Raw genomic sequence first — 27,693 nt, 5'->3', positions numbered from 1 at the left:
GCACCTGACTGATCCCTGCATCTGCTGTTGTGTCCTCAGGGTTCGGCAGAACTCAGTGGAAATATCTTGTGTGAAACTGAAAAATTATTATAGAAGATCTGGCTGACCTACAACAGTCTGGATTGTAAAACCCACAGATTTTCATTCTTTTAGTGATTGGAACACATCCCAGTAGTGAGGGATATAAGTAACCGTAGACTTTGTATATCACTATTCAGCGCCGCCGCTCCCACCACGCGCATCACGCGCTGTGCGTAGGGCACCAAGTGCTGAGGGGGCACCAAAAATAGCCTAATGAAAAACCAATCATCAAACTTCTTGTTATAATCAGATTCAGCGCGTTCTTCCTCTTCATTCCGCAGCGGCGCCGAGCAGAGACAGAGAGCACGTCAGAAACACAGGACAGTGTGTGTGCGTGTGTGTGTGTGTGTTCGTGTGTTCATCTGAGCCTCATTGGTCTGTCACTGCTCGTCAATGTCAGAATATTTGAGATGACCAATCAAATCAAAGTAGGCGGGCTTTATGTTCACAGACGCTGAGCGCGAATTTGAACAGTGCAACTCGACGCTTCAGTGTACGGTCAAGTGCGAGATAAGATGTAAGTAGCTAAACTTAACTTTATTTGACAGTTTTTTTTAGGTCATAAATGTTAAACGAATGACAAAAAATAATTAGGCAAACTAATATAGTTTTGTCTAATTTCGCCATTTTGAACTGAAAATAGGCCTATGTAACATGTAGCCTATAGTGTAATAGTTTAGGCTACTGTCATTGTGAGGAGACAAGAAACATGAACAAAGCCGTTTTCATCATGTTAGGCACAGGATTTATAATGAATGTGTACATATTGACAATAAAATACAAATTGTAACCTTTAGTAAATTAAAAAAGCCAACTTTAGGAGGGGAAGAGACAGGGCAAGATAAAAACAAAGAGAAAAAGAGTGTGATGCTGATGAGGAGAGGAGGGGGGGGGGGCATCATAAAGGAATTATGCTTAGGGCACCAAAATGGCTAGCAGCGGCACTGTCACTATTTGTCGTATTTTCACTAGAAACAGACAAACAAACAAAAAAAGAATGGGGGGGGGGGGGGAGTTCAGAATATTGCTTTAAACATGAATTATTGTTTATATGATTATTAAACAATTAAATTAATCAATAATTAATTTTTAATAAATGTTAAATGATTAACGTTAGTTTTGTCTTTAAATAAATAGTTATTGACTTCAGTGTATTAGTGAATGAGTACGTCATTTGTTTGTATCTGTTGAAGTCATTACGTCATCAATGCTTTGGGCTGAAGTGTTCAGAACAAAGCCTCCCCGTGTGGTTCAGGTCAGTTTGGTGTCTGCTACGTTTGTGACCAATGGGTGCTGCCGTCTTGTGATTACAAAGCCACACTGCAGTGGAATAAGAGGGCATTGCACCGATCCTACAGTGAGATAAAAAGAGCATAATATGCGTTTCATTTGGGGGTCAGACTATCATATGTTACGTATCACGGTGGATGGAAGACAGCTCTAAATCCTCCTGCCATGCAGTGCTAATGTAATTGGAAATTTTATGTTTGTCTTATAATCTTATCAATGTTTCATATGATGCTTTTCAGTCTATATTCCTCTTTACAACACCCTTAATCAAGGAGAACTGTTTGTAAAAGCAGACTGACTTTACTGTTGTTGCCTGGAGACCATTGTATGTGTGTGTGTGTGTGTGTGTGTGTGTGTGTGTGTGTCTATGGCAGTCTGCAAATTAGGTATGGTGCCACAGTCTGTCTGACCGCACCCCCTTTCCCCCCTCCTCTCTTGAGCTTAGTGTCTCACAGAAGCCTCTAGAAATGAGATGGCTCTTGTAACCGCATGTACACAAACTGAGGATGGGTATCGCTGCTAATTTCTTCCAGCAGAGGGCTCAGTTTACCATGTGCAGTCAACGCATTCTCATCCCAAAGCGTAATATATTTAGCCTGGCATGCCAGACCTACATGAAGATGTTAGGTCTGGGAACTCTCCATTGACATGCCTCAATCCGAGGGGCGGGATAAACGGTTACCTTTCAAAATCCCTCTGCACGCAATAGGATAGCGCTACAACCAACCAGAGCAACGAACGGTTGTGGATGAGTGAGTCCCATGCGTTTTTCCACCAGCGGAGCTAATTGATAAATTAAACTTTTGCCGTATCAGGTCGGTAAAACTCCGAACACATCTTCCTTTTTTAAGAATGACTTAAGTGACGTTCTCTTAACTCCAAGTCCTCCAGAGTCCCGGCCAAAGCCGATTCGAAAGACCGATGCATCTTCATTGTTTTCAAGTAGCAGGAAAATCACCTATGGAAATCACGCGGAACGTCATGAACTGTGCCGTCATTGTGTTAAGCCCGCCCGCCGACTCTATACACGATGTGATTGGCCTGACCAGTTTTTGGTTTTTACAGCTCAAAAGCCTATGGAGAGTTGCTAGACCACACTGGCTGCGAAATAATTTTCGCTGCCGCTAGGGTGCGTCTAGATTTCTAGGCTATAATATATTGACTATTTTGCCAAAGCGTCTATATCCAACGCACATGGCACCCTTTAGCGTCAATATAACACGCTTCGGGTTTTGGGTAGGTTTAGGTCTGGGGTAGTGTTAGGGTTAGACCACTAGGAGGCGCCATATATCTGCGTCTCATATGACGCTAAATGGTGCCATGTGGGTTGGATATAGACGCTTTGGCAAAAGAGTCAGTATATTACGCCTTGGGATGAGAACGGGCTCGTGCAGTCATTGTCTCGCTGTCAGGGGTTGTAAAGCATTATCATAGTGTGTGCTTGTCTAAAATTTTGATCTCTATAACACATCAGAAACCGATGTGTTTTCTGGCCTGTATGTGTTCCTGTGTGCTAGTTCATTGTGCGTACATTAGCATTCAAAAGTTTGGGGTCGGTAAGATTCTTTTTTTATGTTGTTGAAAGAAGTGTTCACCAGGACTGCATTTATTTGATCAAAGTACAGTGAAATAGTTAAGCAGTTATTTATATGTGTCTTTCTAGCTGATCTTATGCTTCATTCTGTCTCTATCAATTATTTAACTTTTAAACGCCCCTGGCATTTCATGTGTGATGTGTTTACTGGAAGCTGAGGCGCAGACATTATTCATACCGTATGCCAATTTCCTTTGTTTGGTCTTGCATTAAATGCTAAACCTTTGAGTTAAAGATGGCAAAGATAATACATAATTCACAATGATGTGCTGGTCTTTTGTATGATAAATTAATTAGGTGCAGTTATTGTTATCTCTTACTATGCATGACATATGGGATCATGGTGGATGTTCTCTGTGCATTGAAGTGTCTCATTACAGTCTGCCACTATGACTAGAATCAGGGACCATGATTAAGTGATTTATAGCTAGGACTTTATATAGTCTGAGATTTTAAAGAAACATGGCTCGTGGCTAATATTAAAAGGTTTATTGAATTCATAATGCGAAAAATAAGGAGATGTTTTTGTTATTTATGACTTTTCCAGCCATTTGTTACAATGGTTGTTGCAGAAAGAGAGTAGGCAGGATCTAACTGAATGAATATATAGAACAAATATTGTACAACCATTTTGAGGATCATGTGACACTGAAGACTGGCGCAATGATGCTGAAAATTCAGCTTTGCCATCACGGTAATAAATTATATTCAAATAGAAAACAGTTATTTTAAATTGTAATATTTCACAATATTACTGTTTTTAATGTTCTTGATTAAATGAATCCAGTGTTGATGCAAAAGAGAGAAATTATTAAACAATTGAATTAAATTGTTCAAAAAATAAAAAATAAATAAAAAAAGCCAATAAGTCAGTCTTGCCCATCTGAAAATGTCATATGGCAAGTCCATCCCTGACCACTGGACAGGACTGTCCGCTTGCCTGTGAGTGAGCTCATCCTGTTTCCTTTAACCGAGAGTGCCGAGTCATTCTCCATATCTCATGAGGCTTGTCTCCTTCCACACACACACACACACACACACACACACACACACACACACACACACACACACACACACTGTTATAGCAGTCTAGAGTGAAATTCATCAGATATGATGCGATGAGTACGGAATGAGCCTTTGCTCTGAAAGAGAAAAATAGTGTGCAGCAATGTTTACCACCAGATTTCAATCTTTTCTAGAGGATTAGTTGGGATTAGTCTCCTATCTAAAAGACTGAAAATGAGAAAGAGAGAGGAAAACAAATATTTCATCCATCCACTTTAGTGTCTGTCTGCAGTCTTGTCATTTATTTACCCTCATGTCATTCCAAACCAGTATGATTTTCTTTCTTACATAAAACACAAAAAGAGATGTTTAGCAATATGTTTACGCTGTTTTTTACATACAATGAAAGCGAATGGTGGCCAGGGACTGTCAAGCTAAAAAAAAAAACCTTATATTTTTATACAAATTTTCTTGATTTCCTTTAAAGGCACTGTGAAATTAAAATTTACTATTATTTATTTATGGATTATAGAAGTATTTATTATAAATAATTTATCCGTGCAAATTATTGCTTAATTTTTTAATCCATGTGCACTCATAAACTTAATTCAAAGTAACTTTTCCTCCCTTTTGTTACAAAATCTGTTCTCTTCTCCGATGATGCGTTTACTGGCATGAGGGCACCACAATGATCCAGTCAATTTCCGATGGACAAATCAAGTCCCGTCCTACATTTTTTTCTTTTTTGTGAAGCCGTTTCACTCGGATATATGTCAAAATAAGGAAGGAAAGATTGTCTGTAGTGATTGTCAATCATTACGCTTTGCCCCTCCCTCAAATGTCTGCCTTCAACAAAATCAGTTCTTCCACCAGTGGGCAGCACTATCACCATAAACTCCTATTCCTCCTCTCCTCCATCCCTGCATGCCCTCCCCTCTCGGTCCCCTCCTCCTATGGGTCATTCATGCACTGATGTGAACCGGTGAGCGAGAGAGAAACGAAGAGAGGGATATTAACGACAGATACGGAGCGAGGAGCGGAGAGGCTGTAGCAGTAGCGTTAGCAGAAAGCGATTCGCAGTCCTTCCCCTCACCCAGCCTAGCATGCAGGCCAGCACCATGGCAGCCGCAGACTCGACCAAGACTGAAGGTTTCTGGAGCAACTGGAAGAGCAAGGGTACTGTGAGTGCATGTGGAGGAAAGGGGGTCCGGGGTGAAGAAGATGCATGTGCATGTCTGGAACGAAAGGGGTTGATTTATTAGGGCTGCTGGATTTTCTTGGGGGCAGGTGCATGTGGGATTCTGGAAGATGCTCATGCACACTTTGGCATTTTTTCCGCATCGAGGCGACCGCCATCATGGGCATACGAGCGGCAGACTGGGGGGGCTTGAGACAGCTGGGCACGCCCTTCTTCTACCCCCTTCTTATTGTACTTACTGAATTCATATACTCTGGGTGTGTTTGATTAGAATGAATTGCCAATGATGTGCATGACTGCCTAATTTTCAGGTCAGATGGGCATTTAGATTGCGGATAGTTCCACAAAGAGCTGTTAAAATGCTTTGTGTAATTCTTTACATTTGTCTGATTATTCCTGTGTTGATCATAAAGGCCTTTAGGCTGCATAGGGAGCAGAAAGCGAAATAAAGAAAAGAAGAAAGAGAGAGGTATAGGGTGTGGCTACCTGAATATAGCTTGTGGTGTTTGCCTAAATGTAAACCCCTCTTTTTGCTTGTTCTGTCAAAGAATGGATAGTATGCGTGTGTTTTATGTGTATAATAAAAGTCAGTTATTGCTGTCATTTATTTACTATCCACTTGAAGACAACTATGCATCCATCACTCCAATGCCTAGACTATCACGTTAGAGAGACTATCGTCAGGAAGAAAACTAGAACAATTTAAGAGGGAGGGTTTTTCTGGTTGTGGCTATTTATATATTGAGCATTTCGCATTGCTGGCAGTTCAAGGGCTTATAAACATAAATAGGTATATTTTGATGAATATTTGACTTTTTTTTTCTCTAAATATTAATGTCATTCAGTCTTTGTTCCTTTTATATTTCAGATTTTTGGAAACACTTTAACATAAGAATTAAATATTTAATGTATTCATGAACAGCAATGAACACATTTTCACAGCATTTATTTATGTAGCTTAATTAATAAAAGTATTTGTACATGTAGAAATTAACATGATTAATATACCTATCTATCTCGCTTGGGATTTAGTGCCTCTTTAGAGTTGAGAAAACTCTGCTCTGTTGGCACTGCAACACAAAGCCATTACTAAAATTAAAACAGATGTGAAGATGTTAAAAACAAACATTTCTCACGTTTTTAATGGTTTAAGTTGTACTGTTTAATGAAGATGTGCCTGTGTCAGCGCAGGGACTTGTGTTCTTTTGCCATCTCCTTCTATAGTCGTGTCGGTTGGCTCAGGATTGTTAATATCTGTGTCCTATAGGTATCGATTCAATGCTATAAAGTCAAACCGCAGCAAAGGTGCTGGCTTCTCTTAAGTCAGCAGTTCTGTTTCTTCTCACAGTCTTTTCTCAAGTATGCAGTTTAGTCAAATCTGTGGCGTGAGGGGCCACATTGGCTGTTACTGTCCTGATGGTCATTTGGTACTCGTCCGAAATGATATCTTCCAGTTCTTCCATTAACTGCAAATCATAAAACAGATTTGATCACTTCACACTGGCAAATGTGTTAGTTCTAGCACTATTCTAATTGATAAAAACTTGGACCAGATAACACTGGAATACATTCCCAAACTCAATCTCTGGTTAAGACTGTATAGTCCTACTCAGGAAATATCCAACCTAGAATTCAAGGTGTGGTAAACACCAGTGGTTATTCAATAGAGGATATAAGAGGCATTTGTCAGCCAGGCTTAATACAGTGTCATATGATCTCACTGATCCTGGATCCATATCAACTTTAATATTGTGATCAGAACATGATGTTGGAGGACATAGCTGCCATTTTTGTTAGTGTTATGTAGGTCAAAGGTTTATTTTTCCATATTCATCCCCCCAGTTTTTCTTGGTAAAATTACAAGACGAATCAATGTGTGGTACAATTCGTGAAAGATGGTTATTGTTGACTCTTCAGTTGTTTGTAGTAGTCATTGCTGTGGGTCAGAATATCCCATAATAATATAGAAGCTCATTGTTTAAGATATATGTGTGGTGCTTTGTCTCTTAGCAACACTGCTTAAAGTGATCACTCAAAAATAAAAATTCTGTCATCATTTACTCACCCTCTTGCCATTTCCAAACCCCTGTATGACTTATCTTATATACAAGACATTTTTCAAAATATCTTCTTTTATGTTCTGCAGAAGAAAGAAAGTCCTGGTTTGGCGTGTAAATGATGACATCATTTGAATTTGTATCCCTTTGAGTTCATAAATTTGCTGCGAGAGGGAGGGAAAGTTATTTTGATTAAAGATCATGAGGGCACATGAATTGAAAAAAAAGTATGATGTGCATGGATAAATCATTTATAATAAATATTCAATTCAATTCACATTTATTTGAATAGCGCTTTTCACAACACATATAATTTCAAAGCAACTTTTACATTTTAGGTTTCAGAAGGAGCTCAAGAGCCTCCAATGTGCACTTTCTGAGGCAGGTTCTGCTACCAAATAACCAGCATACAGCATTAAATCAGTAAAGTGGATTTGGAGGAGGACTGCAAGGACTTAGAGCTCTATTTGGGACAGGATCTTATACAGCAGTGTTTTATCATGCTTGCCAGCAGATGCTTAAGCAAGAATATATATATTACATCTCTAAGTTTGCCTAATATCTCAAGTCTAACCTGTATTACAATTGTAAGAGTATACATGTATGCCCTAAAGACTTATGCTGTCCCATGATGAACCAGTCTAGAGGAGTGATTAAACAGAGGGAGCCATTAATTACGGCTGACTTATGAGTTTCTTTCTTGCTCATTGTGGCATCCGTGATGTTTTCTTCACTGTATTAACCAGGCCAAGTCGTTTTTATGTTTATCTGGAGGCTGTTTGGGATCACACCATGTGACGCTTCTTTAAAAGAGCTTTCATTATTGATAGCAGAGAAATGTTGTTTGCCTGGTGCCTTACTGCATCTCTCTGTCCCATGCCAAGATTGTTGTCATCCAGATTAGTGTCTAGTTTGTAATAATGTTAGTCATGGGCTGTCTGAAGTGATCTCTTTGTTATAAGAGTATGATCCACTGATGTCAGAAGCAGGCTATGTGTCTACAATAGAGCATGACCCTAAAATAACTATCCAATCTGCATTTACGCTTGCAGTAACCTAAAGCAACCACATCAATTGTTTGTGTTAAACAGCATTCTCTTGTGTGTAGTGCTATTTGTGACAAGTTATACAAGGATGGTTTGTTAGACCATGTGTTTTTATTTGTATCCCACCTTGGTTGGATTTAGATCACTGTCCTGCTACATCTTAAACTTAATTTTAGGGGATGAAGGTCAAATTTTTCTTAAAAAGTTTCTGTAGCCTAAGTAAAAAATAAAATCTCTGTCAATATCCTGTATTTAATATCTAAACATCCTTAAAACAAGATTAATGTACTTAACCCTCTGGTACTGTTCACGTGTCGGTCAAAAATGACAGATTTTTTTATTATTATTTCAATGTAATTATTGAACTATATTTTAGTTGGATTATATTTTTTATTTCATATTTTTACCTTTTTTAGGGGTATTTTATGGTACTAAATTATATTTATGCAGTGGATTATTTATGGTTATAAATAATCCATTTATTCACTTTTTGAGCATGGACCTGAAAATGAAATTTTCCAACTTATATATATATATAACTTATATAACAAGATTCATATATCTTGAATACTTTGGAGCACAGACTTAAGTTTGTTTGGTCTCTTTTTAAAAACAACTCTTGGCAGATTATTGCTGAAGTGAAAAAAGTTTTTAAAAAAAGTGAACTTTTGTGAAAGTTTTTTACATTTATTGTTATGAAAAATGCACAAAAATAAAAAAATTTATATGACATATATAATTTCCAAAACACGTTTTACTCTAAAATGGTGAGAATCATAAATCTAAGCAAGCTGTGTTCCAAATTTAAAGTTCAAATTTGGTTTCAGTAAGAATTTGTTTGTGCGCAGTAACAAAGTTTCCAATAGATGAAATTCCTCTCCCATTCATTTCTGATGCGGCCATTTTTGACCGCGAACAATATAAGTGTGACTATTTTTTCCATGACCATTTAACCTTTTCGAATCATGTCCATTATTTTGTGTTTGTGTGTTCACACAGCAAGTGCTAAAACCAGGTTAAGAAGCAAAATATAATTTACTCAAAACATTTAATAGATTTCATCTAATGTTTTTTATATATTTATTTTGATTTTATTTGTCTTTTCTCAGTAAAATACCTAAACATCATAAGACTTGAGAACTCTTGACTTGAGACTTGAGAACACTTGAGAAGCAAAGTCGGGTAAGATATTACCTTAATGTAATTTAATTTATTTACCACATTGTAAAATAATAATAAAAATACTTTTTAACCAATATTTTTTTCCCCAGTAAAATTACCTAAACATCAAAACAAGATAAGTTCATTTGAAAAGCAAACCTGAGTAAGATATTAAGATTTGTTTTAAGCACAGACATCCTTAAAACAAGACAAATAAAAGCCAATTTGCCTATGCTGTATACTGGATATATTCTCTGAAAACAAGTCTTAGTACATACTTTTAGCTACTTCTCAAGTATATACTGGACAGCAAGAATGAAAAACTGAAAATCATAAAAAAAATCAAGGATTTTCAGTGCAGTCACACAGCAATAGCTATATTTAGCCATTCTTGCCCTCAAGGACCGAACTGTTGTTTGCTGTGTTCCTTTAGCTTGATAAAAAGCAAAGGTCTTTCATGAACGAGGGGGCTTGTTGTTGTCAGCAATGGGCTGTTTTAGCAAGAGGGTCTTTGCTTGTGTGTCTGTCATACCAGTGTTACCTCCTGTTCCCCTCCCCCATCATTTCATCAGTACCTTATTACTCTGTCTGGCAGGCAGCACTTTGTGAGGGAGGGGAGGGGAGGGGGGGGGGGGGGGGGGGCAGCTCCATCGCTATGGCAACTGCATCCCTGCTCACTCCACTGCACCCATCTCTCCAGTTTCCGTGGCGACCGCGCTCCCTTCATCTCAGAGCTCAACTGCCAACTTCACGGCCCACACATTTTATACGAAGCTCACCGTAATGACCTCTTAAACAAGCATGTGTCAGTGCATGATGGGAAAGAGTGGGCGTAAATGAGCAAGTGTCCTATATTGTTTGTTAGTTTCTACCTGAAAATAAATAGAGGAAAGAGACTGCCTTGGTTTAATGAAGACCTATGTTTCTTATTCACTTCTGATAAATAGAATAGGACGGAATATTGATCATTGACTATAATCAGCTGTATAATTATATGCTTATGAATTATACATGATGCAGGAATCCTTGTATATTGCAAAAAGGGGTGTCCGCCACACCTTCGTAACACAAACAAAGAAGCCCACTGCTGTTGTGGAGATCCGTAGTGCTAGTTTAGGAGAAGCTCTAACTTAGCACAGCCCAAAATAATGCTCTTAATGGCACTGAGTATGACAGGCATACATCCAAGGAAATGATAGCAGGACTCTGTCTAGACCATGAAGCTCCATTTAGCTCAGACACATACCTGTGATTAGAGCGAACTTCTGCTACTAGGTTGTAATTGTAATCTAGATAAACTGCCTAATTTTTAATCTCTTGAGTTCAGTCTCGCATCATCTTAAATTGGGTGTAAAACAAAGGCCAGTGAGAAGAGCTTTGGAATGGGTGTAAAACAGTGGATTGATGCTATGTGACTATGTCGAAAATGGGTTAATTACAGAATCCTTTGCCGCACTTGTTTATTGGCATGGCAATTACATATTGCAAATCAATGAAACCACATTTTTTAAATCAATGTATAAATACCAGTGTATATGTACCAAACTGTATATATATATACATTTGTACAGTATAAAAACAATTACACCTATGAAGCGTTCCCGTAAACAACATATGCCGTGTGTGTGTGTGTGTGTGTGTTTAATGTATTTGTAAACATTTTAAGGAACACTGAATATGAATGCATTTAATGTCCAATAAAGTTTGGTTTAATTAAAGCACTTAATGACATTTTCCCATTTTCTTTAACCTAATCTAAAGTGAGAACTATTTACTCCTAATAACCCATTAACAATTCCTTTACTACGAGCTAATTAAACAATAATAGTTCTGTTCATTACAGTGACAATTAATGAAGAACTTACTATTTGTATATAGCCTAGTATTAATACAATGTAGAGATGACAATGAATTAACTGAAAACTAATAGTTTGTTAAGGATTTGTAAGAGCTTTATTACTGTATACTTCTTATAAAGTGTTACCCAAAAAACTGATAATGCTCATTTAAAAAATGACTGCAAGAAAGTTTTAAGTTTGAGGTCTCAAGGCTTCAAAAACTGAAGAAGCTGATAGAATGCAGGTCAATTTGTTAGAGTGAAATTCAAATCTAGCCTATTAGGTTTCAGAAATGTCATTTTTGCGTGAACTTTAATCTCCTCAACTCCCGTGGCCTTATGGGATAGTGAATTGTTCACGTGTTTCACGCTTCAGAATCTGAAGCAGATGCGGTATTGTTTGCCAATTAATGGCTATTCGGACATTCTTCTCATTTCACCAGCACCTTTTGGCATATTGTAAAGCAGGGACATACACATATTCTGTGTCATTTTTTTTATGTCCTCCTCTCTGTTTGTGTAATCCTTTCTAATTGTGTTATCACTGACTCAGTGCTGGTGCAGAGTGATTCACTAGTGGTTACATCACCGTAGGTCTTAAATGCTGAATTGAGGATCCTTAAACAATCAATGACAATCAGATTTGTGGCATACTGTAAACCACCAATCCCAAATGTGCATGATTTTGACCCTACCTGATCTTCTTTTTCTCTCTCTCTCTCTCTCTCTCTCTCTTCCTATCCAGCGATGGAGCTGCTGTACTGGAGGAACCTGAAGCAGAGTGGGCTGGTGTTTGGCAGTTTACTGCTGCTACTTTTCTCCCTGACGCAGTTCAGTGTGGTCAGCGTGGTGGCCTATCTGGCCCTGGCTGCCCTCTCCGCCACCATCAGCTTCAGGGTCTACAAGTCCGTGCTGCAGGCTGTGCAGAAAACAGACGAGGGACATCCCTTCAAGTAAGACGTGTGTGTGTGCGTGCGTGCGTTAGTGCAACACATTAAGTTACTAACAATGTTTTTATCACCTGGATGCAGAGCTTATCTGGATGTGGAGATGTCACTGTCCCATGATCAGATGCAGAAGTATGCAGAAAACATCCAGTATTATATCAACAGCACACTGAAAGAACTGCGCAGACTGTTCCTGGTGCAGGATCTGGTGGACTCACTAAAGGTGAACATTAATATACACCAGGATTGTAAAGTTATCTTTCAAATGACAGATTTTGATAGACTTTTGACTTTTTTCTTAAATTGATACTTGATAGGAAAGCACAGAAATTATGGGAGGTGATCAGGAAATGACGTTAACTTTTTGCTCACACATAAGCGCCAGCATGCGTGTCATAACATGTACTCCACTTGTCAGTCCGTATGCTACCGTTCAAGATTCAAGGTCAAGTCTCTTATGCTCACTCAGGCTGCATTTATTTCATAATAATAAATACAGTAAAAACAGAAATATTGTGAAATATTTGTACAATTTAAAATGTAATTTATTCCTCTGATGGCGAAGCTGAATTTTCAGCATCATTACTCGAGTCTTCAGTGTCACATGATCCTCCAGAAATCATTCTAATATGCTGATTTGCTGATCTATAAAACATTTATTTTCATTATCAATGTTGAAAACTACGGAGCCCCTAAAAGGACATGGTGATGAAAAAAATATAGTATGGGGGGAAGAAATACATTTCAAAGCTTTTGCATTTGCTCCCCCAAGAAACGTTGCGGTCCCTCGCAAAACTTTCTTGCGAGCGAACGCAGTTTCTCGTGGGAACGTACAAGTTTTACGAGCTAACGCTAAGTTTCTCAAGGAACGCAAACATTTTGTGAGCGAACGCAAAAGCATTGACATATTATTATTTTTTTTCTCAACTCATAATTGTTTTCATCACCATGTCCCTTAAGGGGCTCTATGGAAAACAGTTGTTCTGCTGAATATTTTTGTGGAAACCCTGATGTTTTTTTAGGATTCTTTGAAGAATAGAAAGTTCAAAAGAACAGCATTTGTTTTTTTTTTATGTAAGTTATAAATTATTTTACTGTCACTTTTGATCAATTTAATACATCCTTGCTGTGAAAAAAAATTACTTTCTTCTTTACGAAAAAAAAAAAGAATCGTACTGACCCCAAACTTTAAACCAGTAGTGAATATGAAACAGAAATGTGCATTTCAGGAATATTTATTTTACCATTTCAAGTTAGCAGCAAAGGAAATCAAGAGTTAGTATACAGAATATTAGAGCAGTTTATCACCTTATTGGTTTATTCTTGCTATATGAGTGTCAGTGCACTTCTATAATGCTTTTGTTACTGCCACAGAAATGCATCATAAACCATGTGATGCCTGCATATATACAGTATGTGTGTGTGTTAACTGCTAGTTGTTTTTGTTTGCCTCAAGTTCGCAGTGCTGATGTGGTTGCTGACCTATGTGGGTGCCCTCTTCAATGGTCTCACTCTTCTTATTATGGGTGAGCAGTTTATTCAGTTCCATATGTATTTGTAATTTAAAACAGTGGTGTAACTTTGTTTTAAAAAGTGGGTGAGACAGGAGAGTTGCTAATACAATGCTATATCAGATATGTAAAAATTTTAGGGAAAAAAGAACATTACGATGTCTAGAAATTGATTTCGATAGTTTAAAGTATCGACATAGAACTCATTTTTAATGTGATAGTTTCATTCTTACATCTACTATAATACAAAAATTGTTAGTCCCGAGATTCTTCATGTTAGTGAATAAATGCATAGATCCGCAGTTGTCCGCAAGCATTCTTGTTCCCAAACGGTCTGGTGATAGAACCTTTGTTAAGCTTGTCAGAAGTTCCGGATTAATCCGCTCTTGTATAGTTTTATTTTTCCTAATTACAATCAAAGATCTTCATCAGGGATTGTATATCTCGAGCTTGGACACGTTTGTGTGCATTTTGTTTTGCGATTCCACCGGAAAGAACAGAGAGTCTCCGCAATGGCATTGAGCGATAGATTAAAGCGCTCGTCTGGGTGAAGACTGGGCACGAGCCCAAAGAGAACGTTCCACCGCTGATAACAGTGGCAACAAACACTCAGCATGATTTCAAAAACACATTTCAGCGCCAAATTGCCTCTTATTTAAGACAAATTGTCCTCAAATTGTCCACATGTTTCATTTGCATTAGGTATATCTGCGCAGTGAGATGTTTCAAAAAAGTGGTGGTGACTATATCGATCCTGGCAAAAAGTGGTGGGGACATGTCCCACCCGATTTAAATGACAGACTACTGCGTTTACTCATCATGCACTCTTCTGTATTTTAACATTTACCTTGCATCTTGCTTCAGTGGTGGTGTCCATGTTCTCGATGCCTGTGGTCTACGAGAAATACCAGGTCAGAGAGGCACCTTTGTCACCATGACTACAGCATCATGTAAAATTCATAAGCACCATGACTACAACGACTCACTTTTTTAATCTTTCTCTCTCTAGGCACAGATAGATCAGTATCTGGACCTAATAAGGACCCAAGTCAACTCTGTGGTAGGAAAGTAAGTACTCCCTTTAAGCATTATAATATAATAATTTAGTAAATAAATATATATATTTTTTTTAATTTAAATATATATTTTAAGTCATTTATTCCCGTGATGGCTAAGCTGAATTTTCAGCATCATTACTTCAGTCTTCAGTGTCCTTCAGCATTTGGAGCTCAAGAAACATTTCTGCTTATTATTATTGTAACAGTTGCGGCTTAATATTTTTGTGGAAACAGAGATACTTTGATGAATAGAAAGTTCAAAAGAACAGCATTTATTTGAAATAGAAATGTTTTGTAACATTATACATGTTTTGATCAATTTAATGCATCATTTAAATTATAATTGTCTTTAAAAAAATCATACTGAATATAATATACAGTGGTATAATTGTGTTTTTGTTTGTACAGGATCCAGGAGAAGATTCCTGGGGCCAAACGAAAGGCTGAATAGGCCCTTTTGGAGGAGGTTCTGAGCCCCAGACCGACCCATTGCAGGGAGAGCTGAATGATGATCAAGGGTCCCTCTTTGTACACACACACACACACACACACATATCAGAAATAAACATCACTGGAACATAGTTCTTCTTTGTACACATTGTGAAGTCTAGAGCAATGGCAAAGCTGTGCAGGAGAAGTCCCATCCTCACCTTGTAACCATAGAAAAAAACGAAGAAAAAAAAAAGTAAAGCGTGCTGTTTCTCAATTCAGGATCTAGTCAGAAGTACAACTACTTGATGAATTGTAGAAGTAACCATGAAACATATTATTCAAATCCGACAAAAAAGACTAGATGTGATTTTTGTTTTATGTGTTGCTCATAAAGTGCATGAAGTCAAGAGTCTTAAGTGCTGATGAATTCTCTTTTTATCTTTGAAGTTTATGTGCTTTCTCAGCTGTGCTGAAAATCTCTGTAGTATGTGAAGGATCTCCAGCTTTATTGCTCTCCAGTGACACTCTCTTCTTGAAAAAATAACAAGCTTCTTTGTGTCTAGGGCGTTGGGTGGGGGCTGTAAACATTGTTAACATGCAGTAATCGTCATTGTCAGCTAGACACATGGATCTGCTGAGGTTCATGATATCTGGGCACAAACGCAACTATTTAGCAATGTTCTGATTAGATATGGTCAGCTCACTATAGCATTACAGTATGTTTCTTTTTCGTAGGACTCCACTACAGAGATTCATGTTTTTTTGTGCTGTCATTTATCTTTGTTCCTGAAAATGATACGAAACAAAAGAGAGGGAGGAGAAGGAAGCTTCTGTGAGTGATTGCCAGCTAGAATCTGTCAATCTTTGTACTGTTAAGTGTTGTTCATCTTTTAGCCATTGACTCTTAACTATTTGCACTTAAGCTGTACTCAATACTGAATGCGAAAATAAATGTTCTTAAATGTACTTTTCATGTTTCATGGTGCATCTTTCACCTTAAAATATTGTCTTAATCAATGATGCCAATGACATTAAATAGATTTTTTTTCCATCCAATTTCTGAAAAAAAAAGAGTGGTTATAGCCATTGAGTATATTCAAAAGCCAAAATTTAGCGCTAAACTGCAAATTATCAAACCTAAATTGAATCATGTATTAACAACAATTAGCCTACAGAACACGATCAAACTTTTATTTTACATAAACTTGTAACAATCGTCACATAAACCCATAAATGTCCCATTTAGCTTAGCTTTTATTTAGTCTAAAATAACCATAGATAATAACTCTGTTAAATGAAAAAAAAGAAAAAGTAGATGGAAACCGTATACTTAGGCCTAAATGAAACTTGTTGACTTGGTAAAATAAAAAATAAGTTGATATTGAAGTATTAAAATTAATAAATTGAAAAAAATTGAAATACTTGGGGGGTATTTCAATCACTAAAACTAAAATAACGAAAAAATAATTTGAAATATGAATAAATAATATAATAGTATGCCTATATAAATAATACTAAACTAAAAATGGTGAGAACTGTCTCTTTTCTATACTAGTAAAAATATGTATACACTATTTTTATAATAGGCTATTCATGTATATTGTATCATGCCTATATGCATTCACTTTTATATTGCTATACAGTTTAACTGTATGGACGTCCTAACTCGGGTCAGGTGCAACATTTAAGCCATGTACATTTAGACAACGCTAACAGGAAGTGGAGAAAACATTTGCGTAGCCTCAGGAAGTGATAAAAAATTACCTGTCAGTGATGTATGTTGTGTTACAGTACATATATGAATAATGAATGCAGATTGGAGATGACTCTTTTGAATTAAGACGCTACCCATCTGTCAGCTGGCACTGCTAGGTTTGCCCAGTGTACCTGACTATTGTCCAAATGCTACAATTTCGCTCCAGGAACAGGTGGGACGAACTTGGAAAACAGCGGGATCTGTATCCGCTCAAAATATGTTATAGGTGCACACACACACACACACACACACCATTTCAGCTCATATAATAGCAAATAGTTTGAAGTGTGCATCCTGCTTCCCATCATTCAACAACATCTTGAATTGCAGCCTGAATTTCATGCCTCAAAACTTGCCTATAGGGTAAATCAGTCCAGGCTTCTTGTTTTCAACAGTAAGACAGTTAATTCAATGTGGCAGTCTGAGTAAAATTATCTGGAAAAAATGTGCCCTGTGTCAGCATGTAATGTGACCCAGTGCCAATGGGAATTATGTCAGTATACAAGGGAACAAAACAAGAGTTCCTGGTCTGGTCAACAATGCGACATACAGATGAATAAACCTGTATTTTTGGGTGGAAGATAACAATTCTGTCATATTTAATAATGAGTTTATTAAATATATACAAACATGGATTTATTTGGAGACGGTAACTGTAAAAGGACCAACAAGTTTCTTAGAGATCCTTTATATCACGTCACATTTGACTGGAACAAAACATGTGTTTTCTTTGACACAATCATTTATCCAGCACCACGTGAATCTTAATGAGACAAATAAATCAAGCATAGTAACCTACACTGCATTCACTACATTTCGTATGACCATGGTATGTCCAAATATGTTATAGGTAGGCCTACACACACACAGACACAGTCACTAATGTAATGGATTTTTGAGACAAGAGACTTTATCTTAAAATTCAAATTAATTCTTAAAATGGTATCATTATGATGTTTATAATCATTTTTATCATCTGTCTTGTAAGCTTCATTCTGTGCTCTGGAGTATCAGATTTATGTGTCATCTATGCGCGAGCTCGCCTCGCCCTCTGCTGGTGACACTGAGAACTGCGGTGTCGTTTCAGAGAAACGGTAGGGTGTGCTGGCGAAGTATTGTGAGGAGGGACAGTAGGGAATTGCCTGACAGTGGGTGTGGTGGTCAGCATCCGATGAGCTGAAATTAACTGAGTGTGGATCACAAAAACAGGATATTATTGCGTGCTCTTTGTCTGTAAATAGCCTAGTGTTAAAATAAACCCTGAGATTGACACAAGAACCATCAGATAACGCTTTGTGATTAGTAAAGATGGTTGGCTACTTATACGTTTTAGTTGCCCATTTAAAATTCAAAGCCAGACTGAAATTTAAGTTATTTACTGAAAATATTCCATGGTCATCATTCAGTCTTTTTTTCCAGCACAAATATCTAAACATTCTTATCAAGACATTTACTATAGCCATACGTGAGAAACAAGATAATATAAGATATGAAGTTTTGTTTGCTGATAAATTTATCAAAAATTAAATGAGTCAATGCTTAAAACAAGAAAGAAAATCTGACAATGGAGTAAGAAAAATAAAACTTGAAATAGCTGTCGTGTGACTCGTGTCCCACATTCATTTGATGTGGAAACCATAGACAGTGTGGAAACATGGTCAGTCAGTACTAGTAAAAGCATGTCAGGAGCCATTTATAAACATGACCTCCAACTCAGTGCTGCTCCAAATGGACCTATAGCTTCACTTTCAGAAGAAAATCTTCGTCATTAATCTGAGAAACGCTGAAGCAAAGAGATAGAAATAAAGGTCTTATAGATGATTGAGAAGTGAAATGGCTAATATTGAGAAATCTAAATGTAGTCTGGCCTTCATTTCTAAATCCTTTCTAAATATAATTTGGAGAAAAAGCCACATTACGTTCAACAGCTTGCTTTCAGAGAATTTACCAAATGTCAAGTTGGCAAATTAAAATTCTGGAAATTCCATTTGGCCTTTGAAGCTAATGTATGTAATAAGCAAATTAGTAAGTACGGTAAGTGTCAGGTCAGTAAACTACAATTCACAGCATGCACCTCAACATTCAGATATGGCGCTTCAGACTCCATATCCCAGAATACACACACACAGGCTGTGTTCCTACATTACTCCCAGAGCCATATAGAGTGAGAGTTGCGACAACTCCATTGACTCCAATGGAACGGTTTTTTACAGCGGCTCGCGGAGCCTCTCAATAGTTCCCGGAAGTAGCAGCAGCGCGGTAGAGTTAGAGCAGAACAGACCGTTTGTGATGCACTTTTAAAAGGTAAGACGTTTAAAGAATAAGATTGTATATTATCAGTCCATCTGAATCCAATTAACTTGTAAGTTTAACTGTATTAAAACATGCTAGTTGATTATTGCTCTCTAAATTAGTAGTTTTAGGGGACGTTATCAGGTAAAATAAAGGTCATTGGATAAAGTTAGTACGGCATAACAAACCACGAACAGCATAATGTTTAAACCCGTTCTATTAATGCATGTTTATCCTTTGTTGTGTAATAAGAGGGAAATACTTCTAAACAGAGGTTAAATATAACATTGGGGAGTGTGATAGTTGTAATTGATAAAATGAGAATATCGGTTTCAATCCATATTAAATGTGCAATAACGGGGAAAAATCCTTATTTTAGATTTCATATTTGAGTAAGGAAAAACGTATGGTTGGCGTTTTTTATTCATTGTGTTTCTGTTGACTATTACCTGTCTATATTATGATTTAGCTCAGCTGATTTGTATTGATAGGAAAGGGAGATGGAAGTTTATAAGTAAGATTAAAAACATGCTTAAAACGGCAGCAAGCCGTGTTCTAGATCAAATCACACTAGGCTAAATGGGGTATTATAAATACCATAACTGTATTATATACTAACTCCTATATATAATTTATCCCGTTTTTGTTTCCTTTATCTCTTTCAACACAAGAAGCACAAAGAGGATTCGGTGGATCCTGAAGACTCCTGCACTGACGCTGTACCCTCATCAGTCTCAGCTCCTTGGATTTTGCAAGACTTTACTTGCTCCCTATTTTTAATAAACATTAAACTTCCCAGTGTTGGTCTTTGTGGAAAAAGTGCAGATACACCTAAGTATGATTAGCACACAAGTTCTATTTAGATTGCTCCTGACTTGAGCATATTTTCTGTGTCTGACAACATAGAGGAAAGGCCAGACAACATGCTTGACGTGCAGTTTATTAGACATTTATAAATCCCATTGTGCTAATTCAGTGCAAAAGTGTATATATAGGTCATTGACAAATAAACAAAGTCTAAAATCTTTTCAAAACTGATGTAATGTATATTTTTGTGTCATGAACAATGTATTTGAACAAGTTTCAGTTGTGAACATTTCTAAGTGTTTAAATTCACCTGAAAGTGTACCAACCTACCCATAACTTTAAAGCAATTACCAGTATTTGATAGAGATCTAAAAGGATCATTATGGCTCCTCTGGACAATGCATTATCATGCACACTGCAATTACCATAATAAGAGAGCCATGTTTGCAGTTGTGCCCCCCCCGACATACAAATTGCTAGACAAAAGGTTTTCAATTATCAGCTATAAATCTACTGAAATGTATAAAATTTGTTTATATGAAAGGTTAAAATGATGCCATAGAATTTCATTTTTATTTTTTTTATGATTAAAACACCATTTAAATTAGTATTTTAGTATGTTAATTTGTGCGGACAGTTACACAACCTGACATTTTGGGGGGTTTAAGATAACAAAACATAAAATATGTATTATCTAAATGTACTAAAAATTAATTTAAACTAAATAGGTTTTATAGATTTAAGTGATGTATGTCATGAATTTATCAAATTATGTTAAGGAAATAATGTACTTGGACACTTAGAAAATAATGTATGTGTGTATAATCATGTTTTGTTTTAAAATGAAATATGTATTCATTTATATAGTAATAAGTGCATAAGCATTGTAAACATTACGATGAATGCAATTTTACTTGTTTGCAATGGCATTTTAAGACAATCACCTGTTTCCTGCAAGTCTCCTGTCCTTGTGAAACCATAGTGAACATTACATGATAACCCTTAAATAACATACAAGTTTAAGAACACAAAAATACTTCAAAACAACTGCAAAACGGTCTTTAACCAAGGTAAAGTTAGCCAGAAAATATGTTAACAAAGGCAGGCAACACTGGTTGACCACAATAAACATTAAATATCAGCAGATTTTTATCTTTTAAAAACAATATTACTGTAACTACATACACATACTACATCCAAATGTCAATGTATTATATACATATTGTAAACCAACGCATTTATTGACTACAAACTACCAAAAATCACAGTTCAGCTCTCTACCTCCATCGATTTGAATTGGCGCCGAAGCACTTCCTGGAACTATCTGAGGTCTACGCGAATCACGTGACAACCAAGCATTTAGAACTTCCGTTGTCGCAACTCTCTCTCCATAGACATATTAAATACATAGACGCCCTATTGGCCGCTTTGGAACGTTGCTGCGATACGTCAACGGGTCCGCCATTTTGCTGAGGGCAAGACTGCACTGTAATCAAATGTAAGCAAACGGGGGAGCTGCGTTTTTTCTGGATAAAAACAAACTGTTTTTACATTTATCAACCGATTTCAGTGGTTTGTATGTGGTGTACAAAAAGTTCCATCTCTAGTTATTTAAAATCTCGATAGTTAGACTTGTAAAATATTTTTTTTAATAAAGAATGGTCAAAGCTCAGGCTTGTCATGTATCTGGCTTTTTATTCTTGGATAAGAATGGTGAAGACCCCCATACTGAGATATAATTTAAGTTTTCTTATTGTGGAAAAAGCATTTTCTGTGATTGACCTGATTTTAGCAATAACAAAGATAACTGATGGATCCTTTATAATAATACGTTATGGTACAACTACAGTGCAATGCAAATAGTAAATATAACATAAAGTGAGAAGTAATAGTAAATAGTTTAGTCAATAAAATAAACAAATAGTATACAGCAAATAAAATAGTAATGATTAGTATAATTATATAATATCATAAGTACAATAATACAATCATAAAAATATTGATAATAGCATAGTTTATTAATAATACTATAATAATAGCAATAGAATAAGAAATATCAATTACAGAATATACACAATAAAAAATAAGTTAAATAGTGACTTTAATATTTAACTCTTTTTGTTAAATTTCAGTTTTATTGATCAGTAATAGCCATTATAACAGAAGTAGCTTCAGTCAAGCATACAGCAGGATACAATGTTAAAATAGCCTAAATATAAAGTTATGAAACTTCACTTTGCCCTCAGCCAAAACGATTTACCAGGGAACCATTTATAGATTAATGAGACCAAAGATCGCCCGTTAGATATACACAAGACGAATTATATCTCATGTTTAACCACTAGACTACAGACATCCGAGTCAGCGGCAACACTTCAGAAGCACTGGCCGAGGTACGGCTGTTCCAGGGAGATATATCCAGCTGCAGACCCGCAGCACCACCAGTTTCAGAACCCCAGTGCCAGAACCCCAGCGCCAGAACCGGAAGTGAGGGAGGGGCGGAATTATTTACAATGACACAAGCATGGTTATTTTTGCAAGTATTTGAAAATATTTAAAATTGTTGCACCTTTTAAATAATATTTAGGGTATGTTTTTATTACACAGTGAGTCACTGCTCCTTGTATGAACTATAACTGGTATGTGACAAATAAAGAGCAAGACAGCGCTCGTGTTGTTTGAAGACGTGAGAGTGCGCGCGCGCGGCCAGGGCTCTCTCTCTCTCTGCTCTGCCCTGTCATGCGCAGCAGTCATTCTATTCTACATCACTCACCGATCAAAATAGGCTTTGGCGGGACACAAATTTGCTTTGGCGGCCGCCAAAAAGCGGACGATCTGACGGGTTTTAGAAGATTTAATACAACCTGAAACAAAAAAACAGACCCGACCTCTATTTGAGACCGGCCTTTATTTACCCAGACCTGCAGCCACACCAGGCGTGTAAAGGAGACAAGTACGGTACATTTTTATTGTTTCTTTTAAAACAATGCCGGATTTTCTCTCTCTTTTTAGATTTTTGACATTATTTTACATAAAGAAAAATGCATGCTGCACATGTTCTTGTGAAATAAAGTATATTTTATATAAAATGACCATAAGTTTCAAGTATTATTTTTCACCATCATGATCAGGAAGTAACTCTCATAATACAATGAAACGGATAACTATATAGAATTATATTACACAAAATCAATGTTTTAAAATGCTTATTGTACTATACCTTAATGTATCATTATAATACGAATAAAGTATGACGTTTCGTGTGTAAAAATGCCGTTTCGTGTCTAAGCAAATTACGCTCCAAAACGTTAGGTGGCGTTAGGCTGCGTTCACATATCGCGCCTAAAAACGCGTAGAAAACGCTGGGCGCGCCGCATTCTTTTTTTTCAAAACGCTAGGGCGGTTGCGCTCCGGTTGGTCCTTTTATCACGTGACCTACTGTGCGCTTATGGTGCGCTTGCGGCATTCTGAAAAGTTGAGATGTTTTTATCTCGATGCGGCGCGGACGCGCCTGGAAAAAACGAGCGCGTCGCACCGCGACCGCGTCGCTTCCATTATGAGCGCGCAAACCGCGCGCCTCAATTTGAAATAATGAACTTGAGCGCGCAAAAGACGCGATATGTGAACGGGCCCTAACTCGGTTTAGAACGTAAGCTCCGCCCCTCACTTCCGGTCCTGGCGCTGGTGTTAGAACGTAAGCTCCGCCCCTTACTTCCGGTTCTGGCGCTGGGGTTCTGAAACTGGTGGTGCTGCGGTCTGCAGCTGGATACTATTGGTTCCAGGCGGGGTAGACGAGCGCTGAGCGCATCTTACAACTCCGAAAACGTCAGATCAAATTTTTAAATAGGCGCTATCTTTATAAACAAACCACATATTTGAGCTTTAAACAACTACATTGTCGACTAAAAAACTATTTAAACTACATTTCGTGACACAATAACAGTAGTATTTTTTAAATTTATCCTCTGAACGTTACTATTACTAATTAAATCATGACCAAATACAACCAAAAACAAACGTTCAGTCTTGCTTGTGAAAGGTAATTCCTCGAAAGCTGTTTTCAATTGTGTGGCGATGTGTACAGCCCCAAACAGCGCACAAAACAGGCATTTTTCTCAATTCCCGGTATGAGAGGTATGGGAAAGTTGCCATCCCCAACATGGCGGCGCCGTTGACGTACGCTCCAGCGGCCAATAGGGCGTCTATGTATTTATTATGTCTATGTCTCTCTCTATATGGCTCTGATTACTCCCTCCACTAATAGAGCTGGTAAGTCCCGCCCCTTCCGCTCACCCCGCTGGACCTCTAGGTTGAAAAATCGTCAATGCAAGTGAATGAGAGAAAATAATTATTTTCTAATCCCGTTTGAATTTTGCAATGAATGTGAACATATGTTGTCTGTCAATTTTTTATATAAATTTTCGTGTAAAGAATGCTATAATTTAGCAGGTAGAATTTTCATACGGTTAGACTTTGTGTGAGAGCACTTTGTGGACTACAACTCTTCGCTGCTTTCGACGCGTTTGATATACGTCACCACCACTAGCACACGGATCCCGCTAAACATGCCTTTGTTTGAATGGTGACATTTGGGTACAAAACACACAGGCATCTCGATCTAATTTCTTAGATTATCGCACCGTGATTTGTGGAGGGAAAATGTGTTATGCGGTGACGTCACATATGCGACGTGTAGTCTTTCTCGTTATGTCTATTCCACAACTGCTAGCCAAAGAATCATACAATATACTGTCAAACTAGTTACATGAGAAATTATATAAAAAATTCACAGACAACATATGTTCACATTCATGGCACAATTCAAACGGGATCAGAAAATAATTATTTTCTCACATTCACTTGCATTGACGCTTTTTCAACCTAGAGGTCCACTGGGAGTTATACGGATGGGCGGGTAAGTACGGTAAGTGTCAGGTCAGTAAACTACAATTCACAGCATGCACCTCAACATTCAGATATGGCCGCTTCAGACTCCATATCCCAGAATACACACACACAGGCTGTCTTCAAAATCGCCCCCTATATCCTCATTCACTATTCCCTACATTACTCCACTAATATAGTTCACTTGAAGGAGTGAATGAAAACGAGTGAGTGAATTCTGACTTTTGAGTGCGCCGGAAGGACTTCCGCTTTTGCAGTTTGTGCTTGCTGTAATCATAATCATTTGAAACTTAGCAAATTGGCAGCTCCAGTAGTAATGAATTATCTTGAACTCTGCCATGGAATCTAGCATGTATAAACCTTAATTAAACAATTTAATAATCAATTAAAACAGAAGTTATATCCGAATGATATAACGCTGTAGCCACATTGGAGCAGAGGTTTCGAAAATGAATGGATGAATGATTCAGCTGCGGCGCCAACTTCTGGTCAGACGTGCGACTCTCACAGTGCATTATGGATATTCTCTAGCCGTTAGAGAACATAGATATCCATAATAAAGGCTAGATGTCTTATGGCGGAGTCTCTGTCATCCTCACCGCCGGCCATCTTGTCACAGGCAAGCTTTCTGGCGGGCTCTGTGGTACCTGATGTAAGATGAGTGATCAGCACGAACACAAATACTCTTATCTCGTTGAAATCTTGACGGATTTACAAACGGTTTGGTTTCTTACAAACGTTATTAACGTGGCTATAATGCTGGATGATTATTTATTTATACACTTATTATTCATAAGTATGCAGTGTCAACTACATCTCTGACGTTTATAACAAACCAAACCGTTTGAAAATCGGTAGAAAATTGAGCAAGTTATGGTTATTTAAAAAGTACATGCACCATTAAAACACAATGTTACGACTGAGCGAGCTGCCTGTGACAAGATGGCCGCCAGGTGCGGACGTCGACCTCCATTGGCCAGCAGCGCGGACAAGACATCGTCTAGCCTTTATTATGGATATCTATGGTTGAGCGTACATCGGTTGTACACTCCTTATTGCAGTGCATTGCGGGATTGAATGGGTGTACTTGCATCCACTATGGTTTCGGAGACCACTACAAATGGCTGTCCCATCAAGTAGTGCCCAATTTAAGGGGGCGATTTCAGACACAGCTGGAGTCATTTGCTTCCTGTTATTTTTAGCTGTACATAACAGCTCATTATGCTGCTTGATATTGCAAACTGTTATTTCTTACCATATTATTTTAATGTAGTGTCTCAATTAAACACGCTGGTTTAAAGCGTGTTCTGTGTTTAAAAATAAGGTGGGTAGAGCACTGTGTGTGTGTGTGTGTGTGTGTATTCTGGGATATGGAGTCTGAGGTGGTCGTATTTGAATGCTGAGGTGCATGCTGTGAATTAGCTCACTGACCTGACAGTAAGTAAATAAATAAATGAAGCATATTTATTTTATTTCCATGTCTCAACAATCTCTAGACCTTTCCTTCACCTTGCTCACACTCAGTGCCAGTGGGATCGGATGGCCTTGAGGTGCCTGCCTCTGCCTGTATGTTGTGGACTCGCTGTACCTGAGCAAAGGTCAACTCTGCCCTCATAAACACAAACTGCTAAAGGCCAGACATGACTGACCAATGTCACTTTGTCAAATACACCTCATGACAGTTGGAAAAAGCAAACAGTGCCCAAAACCATTTAAAAATCTAGCAAAGTCAGACAAACTGACGTATTTAACATTCATCTGTAAATGTCAAACACCTCACAAATGACTGTACAACATGAGAGCAAACATTTCTATTGGTTGATTAGTTTAGATTCAGAACTACTTTTGACTATAAAGGGGCCAGAGAAAAGTGCTTGAGACAAAACATGGCAAATGCAGAGGCAGGTTTTTGAAAGATTGTTGGGAATAATGGTTAGTAATCATAAAAGAGCCAGCGGAGGAGATGTCAGAGATAAAGCTCTTAATGCACACACTTACCTCTCTGTTCACCTGAGGACATGCTGCTGTCAGTCAGTATGACAGACAGACGGACAGGCCTAATGGGTTCGCTCTGTCTCATTCATGCACACATACACTCCCCCTGGCTCTCTTTGTCTGAACAGACTGTTGCCCATTCCAACTGCAATAAGAATAGATTTTATTTTTTGTGTGTGGCTTTCACAAGCCAAAAGAACTAAAGGGGCATGTGAATAAAATAGATGTTGAACATTGAAAACTGAACGGAAGCACTTTAGAAGTGAGAAGAGGTTATTAAGAATGAAGAAATTACAATTTACTAGTACCAAATATACCTGTTTCTTCATTGTGTCCTTACTTTGATCCAAATGTTTCAAACAGACGTGATTTCATGTGATCAATGCCCATCCAACTAATATCCAACAAAAGCCAGGTCCTTCATGACATCATCCTCCTGGAAGTGACATCATTTTGGCACAGCACAAACATCAGTAAGCAAGTCCGTGATGTTTTGTGGTATTAATTGGTTTGTCTCACTCTAAAACATTCAATCTGTTTGATTAAAAAAAACTTTCATTATAACTGATGCTATAGAGATGGAGGCAGGTTATAGAGGTGGAAGAAGGAAGTTTTGATGATACAGTTATATTCAATCAGTCAAATACAGTATCTTGACTCTTAGAGTGATGGACTTGTGAACAGTGGATGACGGTTTAAACAGAAGTCAATCAATGTCTCA

General features: G+C 37.6%; 1 protein-coding gene across 3 annotated transcripts in view; it reads left to right on the top strand.

The window, feature by feature from the left end:
• Positions 1–16,183, top strand: part of rtn1b (reticulon 1b) — a 39,222-nt gene extending 23,039 nt beyond the window's left edge. For 2 of the 3 annotated variants that reach the window (XM_056264446.1, XM_056264445.1), the window contains exons 4-9: positions 12,015–12,222; positions 12,301–12,439; positions 13,673–13,742; positions 14,592–14,638; positions 14,737–14,795; positions 15,194–16,183. In XM_056264446.1, coding sequence (XP_056120421.1) covers positions 12,015–12,222; positions 12,301–12,439; positions 13,673–13,742; positions 14,592–14,638; positions 14,737–14,795; positions 15,194–15,236 — 566 coding nt within the window. In that variant the 3' untranslated portion in view covers positions 15,237–16,183. Of the gene's footprint in view, positions 1–4,923; positions 5,147–12,014; positions 12,223–12,300; positions 12,440–13,672; positions 13,743–14,591; positions 14,639–14,736; positions 14,796–15,193 lie in introns of those variants that run through there. The other variant, XM_056264447.1, reaches the window with a different exon arrangement.
• Positions 16,184–27,693: the final 11,510 nt, after the last annotated feature.

This window comes from Rhinichthys klamathensis, unplaced genomic scaffold (assembly GCF_029890125.1).
Source record: "Rhinichthys klamathensis goyatoka isolate OS25496 unplaced genomic scaffold, OSU_Roscu_1.1 h1tg000221l_1, whole genome shotgun sequence".
NCBI classification, from domain to species: Eukaryota; Metazoa; Chordata; class Actinopteri; order Cypriniformes; family Leuciscidae; genus Rhinichthys; species Rhinichthys klamathensis.
Note: the sequence above shows the minus strand (reverse complement) of the source record. Positions and strands in the feature narration are given on the sequence as shown.